The sequence below is a fragment of the Oncorhynchus keta genome, chromosome 29 (genome assembly GCF_023373465.1).
Source record: "Oncorhynchus keta strain PuntledgeMale-10-30-2019 chromosome 29, Oket_V2, whole genome shotgun sequence".
NCBI lineage: Eukaryota > Metazoa > Chordata > Actinopteri > Salmoniformes > Salmonidae > Oncorhynchus > Oncorhynchus keta.
The window spans coordinates 9,456,761-9,468,764 of record NC_068449.1 but is presented as its reverse complement, the minus strand read 5'-3'; the positions used below and the strand labels follow the sequence as shown (position 1 = coordinate 9,468,764).

At 46.5% G+C, this 12,004-nt stretch overlaps 1 protein-coding gene across 2 annotated transcripts in view; it reads left to right on the top strand.

Moving 5' to 3' along the window:
- si:ch211-15d5.11 (nuclear receptor coactivator 7) overlaps positions 1–12,004 on the top strand; it is a 35,042-nt gene that overhangs the window by 18,900 nt on the left and 4,138 nt on the right. For both annotated transcript variants that reach the window (XM_035742493.2, XM_035742494.2), the window contains 7 exons: positions 1,337–1,752; positions 1,924–2,086; positions 2,313–2,490; positions 3,710–3,826; positions 8,818–8,970; positions 9,313–9,408; positions 9,864–9,937. In XM_035742493.2, the coding sequence (XP_035598386.1) occupies positions 1,337–1,752; positions 1,924–2,086; positions 2,313–2,490; positions 3,710–3,826; positions 8,818–8,970; positions 9,313–9,408; positions 9,864–9,937 (1,197 nt within the window). The remainder of the gene's footprint in view (positions 1–1,336; positions 1,753–1,923; positions 2,087–2,312; positions 2,491–3,709; positions 3,827–8,817; positions 8,971–9,312; positions 9,409–9,863; positions 9,938–12,004) is intronic.

Below are 12,004 nucleotides of genomic sequence, written 5' to 3'. Positions count from 1 at the left end.
GTCCTATGGCCCACTGTTCAGCATCCTACATATATCCTATGGCCCACTGTTCAGCATCCTACAGCTGTCCCATGGCCCACTGTTCAGCATCCTACATCTGTCCCATGGCCCACTGTCCAGCATCCTACAGCTGTCCTATGGCCCACTGTTCAGCAGCCTCCATCTGTCCCATGGCCCACTTCAGCAGCCTCCAGCTGTCCTATGGCCCACTGTTCAGCAGCCTCCATCTGTCCCATGGCCCACTGTTCAGCAGCCTCCAGCTGTCCTATGGCCCACTGTTCAGCATCCTACATCTGTCCCATGGCCCACTGTCTAGCATCTTACAGCTGTCCTATGGCCCACTGTTCAGCAGCCTCTACCTGTCCCATGCCCCACTTTCCTATGGCCCACTGTTCAGCATCCTACAGCTGTCCTATGGCCCACTGTTCAGCAGCCTCCACCTGTCCCATGGCCCACTTTCCTATGGCCCACTGTTCAGCATCCTACAGCTGTCCTATGGCCCACTGTTCAGCATCCTACATATGTCCTATGGCCCACTGTTCAGCATCCTACAGCTGTCCCATGGCCCACTGTTCAGCATCCTACAGCTGTCCCATGGCCCACTGTTCAGCATCCTACAGCTGTCCCATGGCCCACTGTTCAGCATCCTACAGCTGTCCTATGGCCCGCTGTCCTATGGCCCACTGTTCAGCATCCTACAGCTGCCCCATGGCCCACTGTCCTATAGCCCACTGTTCAGCATCCTACAACTGTCCTATGGCCCTGGCCCACTGTTCAGCATCCTACAGCTGTCCCATGGCCCGCTGTCCTATGGCCCACTGTTCAACATCCTACAGCTGTCCTATGGCCCGCTGTCCTATGGCCCACTGTTCAGCAATCTACAGCTGTCCTATGGCCCACTGTTCAACATCCTACAGCTGTCCTATGGCCCACTGTTCAGCAGCATGATGGCCATCGGAATGGAACTTGCTCCTGCTCCTATTCTTGCTGAACAGTGGGACCTTGTATCTCCTTCCAGAGGGCAGCAGTTCAAAACATTTGGCAAGATTGTGTGTAGGGTCCTCTGATGCACTTGGCCTTGTCCCTCTCCTGTCTATCATAGCCAATGAAATTGGCCCTTGGACATCTATGGTGTCAAGGCATGTTTGCTGGGTCAGATATTGCAGAACATGCAACATACACTGAGTATACTAAACATTAGGAACACCTTCCTAATATTGAGTTGCACACCCACCATTCATTTTGTCTTGTCCATTCACCCTCTGAATGACACACATACACAGTCCATGTCTCAATTGTCTCGAGGCTTAAAAATTATTATTTAACCTGTTACTAGGTGGAATGGAACTAAAAACATACAGAAAACTGGCTCCAAAACTGTCAAGATGCTCGAGCAGGGTGGGAGGCGAAGCAGCAGTAGCCCTCCACACCACAAGGGGGAGACTGTCCCAGCACTGGTGTCTGCTGCTACATCAGAGCTGAGGTCTGCCCTGGCTCTGAGCCTGGTCCAGGGGTTCTCTGAGGGGGAGAGGAGCAGTGACATGGCTGAGTGGCAGCTGGAGGGGAAGGGTAGTCCGCTGGAAGAGCTGGCTGTGCAGTCATCCAGGACTGTGGGAGGAGCTGTGTTGAGCAGTTCTGCCACCTTCTGTTGTGGTGGACAAGAGGCAGCAGGGACAGGGAATAAAGTGAGGATGGAGCTGATGGACAGAGAGGGTACAAAGAAGCAGCAGTCTGTGAGGAATCAGATACCAGGTAAGGAAAGGAATCAAGTCAATAGGTTATTATCATGGTTTTATCCCAAGTAATACTGTTTAGTTAATTTTTCTCCATCCTTCCCCCTCTCTCTTTCCACCTTTCTCTCGTTCTCTCTCTCGCTTTCTCACTCCCTCTCTCTCCCTCATTCTCCCCCTCCCTCTTCTTCAGGCCCCTCTAGACTGTCTTCAGGGACTTCTGGAGGTCTGGTGTTTGTCAGGCTGCGACTCCAGCAATCCACTGGGAAGAAGAAAGGTGTGGCTGCAGGCTTGCTGCTGGGGACAAACAAAACCTTACCCCAGAGGGACTCCTGGTTTGCCTTCTCCCAGGAGAGGTAACCGTCTGCAGTCTGGAGCCACAGAAACAGACTGTTTTAGTTTAACATTAACATTCCGTTTAGATTCTGTGAACATTAACACCTCACAATGACAATGTCTAACATTAACATCAAGTTCAACATGTCCCCTGTAGCGATTTGAATTGCTGTTGAATGCTGAGGAATGTAGGCTTCAAGTTTTTTTTTTGTTAATCAAAGGCCTGTCGTGTCTTGTCGTCTGTAGCTCAGATGAGCTGTATGCCTACATGAACCACTGGAGGCCTGGCCTGTGCATGCTGGAGGGAGGGTCGGAGGAGGGCGATGAGGAGGAGTTTGTACTGGTTGACGACAGAGAAGAGGAGGAGACGGAAGAAGAACAGGAGGTGTCCAAGAACCATGGGCGGACTGGGGAGGACTGGGAGGTAAGTCTGGATTTTAGACTGGGGAGGACTGGGAGGTCAGTCTGGATTTTAGACTGGGAAGGACTGGGAGGTAAGTCTGGATTTTAGACTGAGGAGGACTGGGAGGTAAGTCTGGATTTTAGACTGGGAAGGACTGGGAGGTAAGTCTGGATTTTAGACTGAGGAGGACTGGGAGGTAAGTCTAGATTTTAGACTGAGGAGGACTGGGCGGTCAGTCTGGATTTTAGACTGAGGAGGACTGGGAGGTAAGTCTGGATTTTAGACTGAGGAGGACTGGGAGGTCAGTCTGGATTTTAGACTGAGGAGGACTGGGAGGTAAGTCTGGATTTTAGACTGAGGAGGACTGGGAGGTAAGTCTAGATTTTAGACTGAGGAGGACTGGGCGGTCAGTCTGGATTTTAGACTGAGGAGGACTGGGAGGTAAGTCTGGATTTTAGACTGAGGAGGACTGGGAGGTAAGTCTAGATTTTAGACTGAGGAGGACTGGGCGGTCAGTCTGGATTTTAGACTGAGGAGGACTGGGAGGTCAGTCTGGGTTTTAGACTGGGAAGAACTCGGAGGTAAATCTGTATTTTTCTGGAGAAGGCTGTGAGGTAAGTCTGTATTTTAGACTGAGGAGGACTGGGTGTTAAATCTGTATTTTACTGGGAAGAACTGGGAGGTAAGTCTGCATTTTACTGGGGAGGACTGGGAGGTAAATCTGTATTTTACTTGGGAGGATTGGGAAGTAAGTTTGTATTTTACTGGGGAGGACTGGGAGGTAAGTCTGGATTTTACTTGGGAGGATTGGGAAGTAAGTTTGTATTTTACTAGAGAGGACTGGGAGGTAAGTCGGGATTTTAGACTGGAGAGGACTGGGAGGTAAGTCTGGATTTTACTGGGGAGGACTGGGAGGTAAGTCAGGATTTTAGACTGCGGAGGACTGTGGAGGTAAGTGTATTTTACTGGGGCTGCATTTTAGAGTTGAGGAGAGTCATAAAGAAAGGCTAGACTGCCTGATGTGGACATACAGGCAAAAAGCAATACATTGCTTTTGACTATAGCGTTAAGTAAAGACCCCTTGTGCACACCATGGCCTGGGGAAGTTTGGGCAGTTGTTTAAAAGTTTGAGAAGTGTTTAGGTGGGGTCAGGGTTTATTGTTTGACATGTGTGTGTCAAGTTTTCGTGACAATGGGATTTTAATGGGTTTATAACTAGGTTGCGTGTCTTGTTTTGCAGCTGGTGACAGTGGAGGATGATAGAGGGAGACTCCCCCTGGACATGGACAAAGATCCAGAGGGACTGTGTGAGATCGTAGCCCAGAGTCGCATCTTAGACGCATCGCTTGTCAGAGAGGTGAGTGTGAGCACATATTCATAGACAGAACTTCACAAAACACACGCTCTGTCTCATCTAGTCACACACACATTCACAATGGAAGATCATTCACAGATCTCATCCATTCTTGGATAAGAAGGAGAGACAATTACTTAATTAATCCCAAATGGGAAATTAATGTCGCTGGCCAGCGCCACAAATATAGAAGAAATTACACACGTTACTCTACTTGCCTCTACTTCCACAAATGCGTTGACTGGTCTGGGTTTAAAGTTAAATCCAGAGTCTGAGACTGAACCTCACTACTTCTGCCTCAGGCTCCCTTGAGCAGCCCTGGCCTTCAGTCAAACACAGTGCCATTCATTTACTGAACCTTCGTACTGAGTCGAGAAAATATGCAAAACCTCTACTGTGGCCATGTTTCACAATGGAGGGTCAAGTAGGAAGGGATCAGGTATGAGGATCCAATATAGCCATTTTTTATCTCTGTCATATTATTTCTGGGTAACAATTAAGTGATTATGATTGTGATTATTATGTGATTATCTTTTATTAAAATGGTCAAAAATAAAGAAATATAGCTTCTTAGCGAAGATACATTTTTTAAGCAAGAATTCTGCTAGGAGTGGTCTGAGTGGGGAGGGGCAAACTGAAAATGAACTGTTATTGTCAGAGGGGTTTGGAACTCTATTTTATTATTGTGTCTATTAACAATGTTCCCTATTATTTTTTGAGTCACCGAGAAAATTGTAGGTCTTGTGAGCGGAAACTTGAACATTGTGAGAATTATGTGCAACTTCCGGCACGCTTTTACGGTGAACACTGAGGCTGTACCCTTACGGTTTTAGACATTATTGTGGCTGTTCGAGCATATTGTTGGCCTATAAATTACAGTCACCTATTTGAAACCACTTTACAAAATAATAATTATTACCATACAGAGAATAAAACAATGTAGGCTACCCCTCTGCATATTGGCTTATTTGCATATTCAAGCCTGTCTCAAAATACAAGACATGAGCTTTTTACCGGACTGTCCTTTCAAAGACAGCTTGAAATGTAGCGTACACATTTTGTGCTCTTGTAGGATGCAGTAACTCCCCATTGCTGACCTATACTTATCGATAACTGGGGTTATAACTCGCTAACGAGCAAAGAATATCCACGAATATCCACTGATATGCACTCTGATCTGAAAAGCTCAATCACTCGCAGGTGATTGAAAGACTGCTTGTGGTCTACCCCAGCCAATAGAAATCTACTCCTTTGCGCTCCTTCTCTGCCTACAACAAAATCACAGACTCAATCTTGCAAAGTTAGATTTGGTTTGGTTTGTTGCATTGAAAAGGGGCTGATATAATGTTGATTCGACCACAGAAAAAACATTGATCTATATAGCACTAACCTCAAACTCTGTGAATTTTAATCTCTTGCGTCTCAGCGCGGCCTGGCATTTCTTCTGCGTGGCAGTCCTGGAATTGATATGCTGCCACACACGAGTGCAGTGTAGAGGGAACATTATCTAAATCAAATCAAATTTTATTTGTCACATACACATGGTTAGCAGATGTTAATGCGAGTGTAGCGAAATGCTTGTGCTTCTAGTTCCGACAATGCAGTAATAACCAACAAGTAATCTAACTAACAATTCCAAAACTACTGTCTTATACACAGTGTAAGGGGATAAAGAATATGTACATAAGGATATATGAATGAGTGATGGTACAAAGCAGCATAGGCAAGATACAGTAGATGGTGTCGAGTACAGTATATACATATGAGATGGGTATGTAACAAAGTGGCATAGTTAAAGTGGCTAGTGATACATGTATTACATAAGGATGCAGTCGATGATATAGAGTACAGTATATATGTATACATATGAGATGAATAATGTAGGGTATGTAACATTATATAAGGTAGCATTGTTTAAAGTGGCTAGTGATATATTTACATCATTTCCCATCAATTCCCATTATTAAAGTGGCTGGAGTTGAGTCAGTGTCAGTGTGTTGGCAGCAGCCACTCAATGTTAGTGGTGGCTGTTTAACAGTCTGATGGCCTTGAGATAGAAGCTGTTTTTCAGTCTCTTTGTCCCAGCTTTGATGCACCTGTACTAACCTCGCCTTCTGGATGATAGCGGGGTGAACAGGCAGTGGCTCGGGTGGTAGATGTCCTTGATGATCTTTATGGCCTTCCTGTAACATCGGGTGGTGTAGGTGTCCTGGAGGGCAGGTAGTTTGCCCCGGTGATGCGTTGTGCAGAACTCACTACCCTCTGGAGAGCCTTACGGTTGAGGGCGGAGCAGTTGCCGTACCAGGCGGTGATACAGCCCGCCAGGATGCTCTCGATTGTGCATCTGTAGAAGTTTGTGAGTGCTTTTGGTGACAAGCCGAATTTCTTCAGCCTCCTGAGATTGAAGAGGCGCTGCTGCGCTATCTTCTTCACGATGCTGTCTGTGTGAGTGGACCAATTCAGTTTGTCTGTGATGTGTATGCCGAGGAACTTAAAACTTGCTACCCTCTCCACTACTGTTCCATCGATGTGGATAGGGGGGTGTTCCCTCTGCTGTTTCCTGAAGTCCACAATCATCTCCTTAGTTTTGTTGATGAGGTTATTTTCCTGACACCACACTCCGAGGGCCCTCACCTCCTCCCTGTAGGCCGTCTCGTCGTTGTTGGTAATCAAGCCTACCACTGTTGTGTCGTCCGCAAACTTGATGATTGAGTTGGAGGCGTGCGTGGCCACGCAGTCGTGGGTGAACAGGGAGTACATGAGAGGGCTCAGAACGCACCCTTGTGGGGCCCCAGTGTTGAGGATCAGCAGGGAGGAGATGTTGTTGCCTACCCTCACCACCTGGGGGCGGCCCGTCAGGAAGTCCAGTACCCAGTTGCACAGGGCGGGGTCGAGACCCAGGGTCTCGAGCTTGATGACGAGCTTGGAGGGTACTATGGTGTTGAATGCCGAGCTGTAGTCGATGAACAGCATTCTCACATAGGTATTCCTCTTGTCCAGATGGGTTAGGGCAGTGTGCAGTGTGGTTGAGACTGAATCGTCTGTGGACCTATTTGGGCGGTAAGCAAATTGGAGTGGGTCTAGGGTGTCACGTAGGGTGGAGGTGATATGGTCCTTGACTAGTCTCTCAAAGCACTTCATGATGACGGAAGTGAGTGCTACGGGCGGTAGTCGTTTAGCTCAGTTACCTTAGCTTTCTTGGGAACAGGAACAATGGTGGCCCTCTTGAAGCATGTGGGAACAGCAGACTGGTATAGGGATTGATTGAATATGTCCGTAAACACACCGGCCAGCTGGTCTGCGCATGCTCTGAGGGCGCGGCTGGGGATGCCGTCTGGGCCTGCAGCCTTGCGAGGGTTAACACGTTTAAATGTCTTACTCACCTCGGCTGCAGTGAAGGAGAGACCGCACGTTTCCGTTGCAGGCCGTGTCAGTGGCACTGTATTGTCCTCGAAGCGGGCAAAAAAGTTATTTAGTCTGCCTGGGAGCAAGACATCCTGGTCCGTGACGGGGCTGGATTTCTTCCTGTAGTCCGTGATTGACTGTAGACCCTGCCACATGCCTCTTGTGTCTGAGCCGTTGAATTGAGATTCTACTTTGTCTCTGTACTGACGCTTAGCTTGTTTGATAGCCTTGCGGAGGGAATAGCTGCACTGTTTGTATTCGGTCATGTTACCAGACACCTTGCCCTGATTAAAAGCATTGGTTCTCGCTTTCAGTTTCACGCGAATGCTGCCATCAATCCACGGGTTTCTGGTTAGGGAATGTTTTAATCGTTGCTATGGGAACGACCTCTTCAACGCACGTTCTAATGAACTCGCACACCGAATCAGCGTATTCGGCAATATTGTTAACTGACGCAATACGAAACATATCCCAGTCCACGTGATGGAAGCAGTCTTGGAGTGTGGAGTCAGCTTGGTCGGACCAGCGTTGGACAGACCTCAGCGTGGGAGCCTCTTGTTTTAGTTTCTGTCTGTAGGCAGGGATCAACAAAATGGAGTCGTGGTCAGCTTTTCCAAAAGGGGGGCGGGGCAGGGCCTTATATGCGTCGCGGAAGTTAGAGTAACAATGATCCAATGTTTTTCCACCCCTGGTTGCGCAATCGATATGCTGATACAATTTAGGGAGTCTTGTTTTCAGATTAGCCTGGTTAAAATCTAATTTACCGCCTAGTGCACCAGGCAGGCCAAAATTCCGTCTCTCCACAATAGGCTGCAATTAGCCATTTCAAGCGGTCTTTTCAAACAGCTCTTACATTTAACAGAGCATAATCATAATTTTCACAATTTCGCATTATTATTCCAAACTCGGTGTGGAAATATACACAGAGGGTACAGAACATTAGGAACACCTGCTCTTTCTTCAATCAGTGTAGATGAAGGGAAGGAGACAGGTTGAAGAAGGATTTTTAAGCCTTGAGACAATTGAGACATGAATTGTGTATGTGTGCCATTCAGAGGGTGAAGTCCATATTGACCAGTATCCCTGTGGAATGCTTTCGTCACCTTGTAGAGTTGAGGCCGCTCTGGGGGGGGGGTCCTACTCAATAGTAGGAAGGTGTTCCTAATGTTTTGTACACTCAGTGTAAATAAAGCACAGGAAAATCACGTTTTTTTACATCACTTTGCCCAGCGTCGTCCAGGTTAGGGTCTGGCCGGAGTAGGCCGTCATTGTGAATAAGAATTTGTTCTTAACCGACTTCCCTAGTTAAATAAAGGTTAAATAAAAAATGAATTAAGCAGAGCAGTGCTGTGATGACTTTGAACCAATACATTATCTAATGAGCCCTGCAGGTCAGCTCTGCAAGTGGCTTATGGTTTCCAGTCCCCCTTCACTTAGTTGGTATCTATCTCCCTCTCTCCCTTTCACTTTCTTTTCCACTCATTTTAAACTTGTAATAAGTGTATGTTCTCCTATCTTTTTGCCCCTTCCGTCTCTCTCTCACTCACCCGCCACTCTTTCTCCTTCTCCATCCGTCCATCTTTCTCCAGCTCTCAGTGGAACTGCCACCCAGGACAGTGGGCCACACGTGGCAGCTGGCTTACAGCACGTCTCGTCACGGCTCCAGCCTCAAGTCCCTCTACCGGAGGCTGAAAGGGAGCGACTCACCTATACTCATGGTCATCAAGGACTCACTTAATCAGGTGTCCTTTTTATGTACTCGTATTTGTTATTTTCACGTTACAAAGACACCCCTAATGTTCCACGCACCATATTTCGAATATCTATCTGACTTAGATGTTAGAGATTACACAGAATGTGTGCCATAGACTACCTGCTTTTCATTTCATTTGCACTATTAACTTGGACACCCACATGTCAAGACTACTATGGGGTTAGTTTGAATAACATACCGATTTTCCAGGAGCCACAGACAGAGTTCGTTGTGGTCACCTATGAAGTCCTCCATTTTATGAAGTCTGTCTCGTTTGGTTAACAAAGAGTTGTATTTTGGTTAATGGTAGGTTTGTTTCTCTGTGCCCCAGGTGTTTGGGAGCTTCCTCTCTCACCCTCTGAGGCCAAGCGAGACCTTCTACGGCACAGGAGAGACATTCCTCTTCATGCTGCTTCCTCGCTTCAAGGTTAGCGAAGACACACACACACCTTATGACACACACTCACTATGACACACTATGACGCATACAATGCCATACAATTCTCTCCCACATGTTCTAATCTGAAATGTGGCTTTTTAAGGTATAGGTGCAGAATTGTTATTTTGCCAAACTAACTGAAAAGACGATACTGTTCGTTGTAAATCTTGCTGACATAATATTGCAGGAGTTTCCATAGCAACCAAATTACTATTCACATCCAGGTCTCTACCAACGTCACATAATCGATTCGTGCGTGAATGTGGATTAAGAAAAAGGTCCCTTTCTGCATTTTTATGCACAAACATTGTGTAGGAACTCATTGCTATCAATAGTGTACTGTATGTGCATAGCATTACAGAAAGGCAAGGTCATCCATAAGCACAGAGGGGTACTCCTGTGTTGTTATCCTATACTGACTCTGTCCTTGTCACATCCCACAGTGTTTCAAGTGGACCGGAGAAAACTCCTTCTTCATAAAGGGAGACCTGGACTCTTTTGCTATCGGAGGAGGAAGGTGGGGTCACTCAGAGTCATACCAATATGTCTTAGGTTATGGTTTTCTTGATGCTGATGTTATTTCTGTTTGCTTGACACTTACTGCATGTTGATGCTACAGCTACACTACATGACCAAAAGTATGTGGACACCTGCTCTTCAAAAATCTCATTCCAAAATCATGGGGGTTTAATATGGAGTTGGTCCTTTGCTGCAATAACAGCCTCCACTCTTCTGGGAAGGCAATCCCACTAGATGTTGGAACATTGCTGCAGGGACTTGCTTCCATTCAGCAAGAAAAGCATTAGTGAGGTCTGGCACTGATGTTGGGCAATTAGCCCTGGCTTGCAGTCGGTGTTCCAATTCACCCCAAAGGTGTTCGATGGGGTTGAGGTCAGGGCTCTGAGCAGGCCAGTCAAGTTCTTCCACACTGATCTCAACAAACCATTTCTGTATGAACCTCGCGTTGTGCATGGGGGCATTTCCATGCTGAAACAGGAAAGGACCTTCCCAAACTGTTGCCACAAAGTTGAAAGCACAAAATCGTCTAGAATGTCATTGTATGCTGGAGCTTTAAGTATTCCCTTCACTGGAACTAAGGGGCTTAGCCTAAAACCATGAAGAACAGCCCCAGAACATTATTCCTCCTCCACCAAACTTTACAGATGGCACTATGCATTGGGGCAACTAGCTTTCTGCTGGCATCCGCCAAACCCAGATTTGTCCATCAGACTGCCAGATGGTGAAGCGTGATTCATCACTCCACTGCTCCAGAGTCCAATGGTGGCGAGCTTTACACCACTCCAGCCGACGTTTGGCGTTGCGCATGGTGATCTTACGCATTGATCACACCGACAGTGTTTTTGTGCAAAATGGTATGCAGCATCATCTGGATATGTGTGCAACAAAAGTTAAACATCCACCTTCTGCTACCATTTCTGTCAAGCCATCTACGCATACAGTTTGATGCATACATTTTACATACACTTAAGCCAAATACATTTAAACTCAGTTTTCACAACTCCTGACATTTAATCCGCGTAAAAAATCCCTGTTTTAGGTCAGTTGGGATCACCACTTTATTTTAAGAATGTGAAATGTCAAAATAATAGTAGAGAGAATTATTTATTTCAGCTTTTATTTCTTTCATCACATTCCCAGTGGGTCAGAAGTTTACATACACTCAATTAGTATTTGGTTGCATTGCCTTAAACAATTTAAACTTGGGTCAAACGTTTCGGGTAGCCTTCCACAAGCTTCCCACAATGAGTTGGGTGAATTTTGGCCCATTCCTCCTGACAGAGCTGGTGTAACTGAGTCAGGTTTGTAGGCCTCCTTGCTCGCACACGCTTTTTCAGTTCTGTCCACAAATGTTCTATAGGATTGAGGTCAAGGCTTTGTGATGGCCACTCCAATAACTTGACTTGTCCTTAAGCCATTTTGCCACAACGTTGGAAGTATGTTTGGGGTCATTGTCCATTTGGAAGACCCATTTGCGTTAAAGCTTTAACTTCCTGACTGATGTCTTGAGATGTTGCTTCAATATATCCACATAATTTTCCTCCCTCATGACGCCATCTATTTTGTGAAGTGCATCAGTTCCTCCTGCAGCAAAGCACCCCCACAACATGATGCTGCAACCCCCATGCTTCACAGTTGGGACAGTGTTCTTCGGCTTGCAAGACTCCCCAGTTTTCCTCCAAACATAATGATGGTCATTATGGCCAAACAGTTTCATCAGACCAGAGGACATTTCTCCAAAAAGTACCATCTTTGGCCCCGTGGCTTCTTCCTTGCTGAGCTGCCTTTCAGGTTATATCGATATAGGACTCGTTTTACTGTGGATATAGATACTTTGGTACCTGTTTCCTCCAGCATCTTCACAAGGTCCTTTGCTGTTGTTCTGGGATTGATTGGCACTTTTCGCACCAAAGTACGTTCATCTCTAGGAGACAGAATGCGTCTCCTTTCTGAGCGGTATGACGGTTGCATGGTCCCATGGTGTTTATTCTTGCGTACTATTGTTTGTACAGATGAACGTAGTACCTTCAGGTGTTTGGAAATTACTCCCAAGGATGAACCAGAC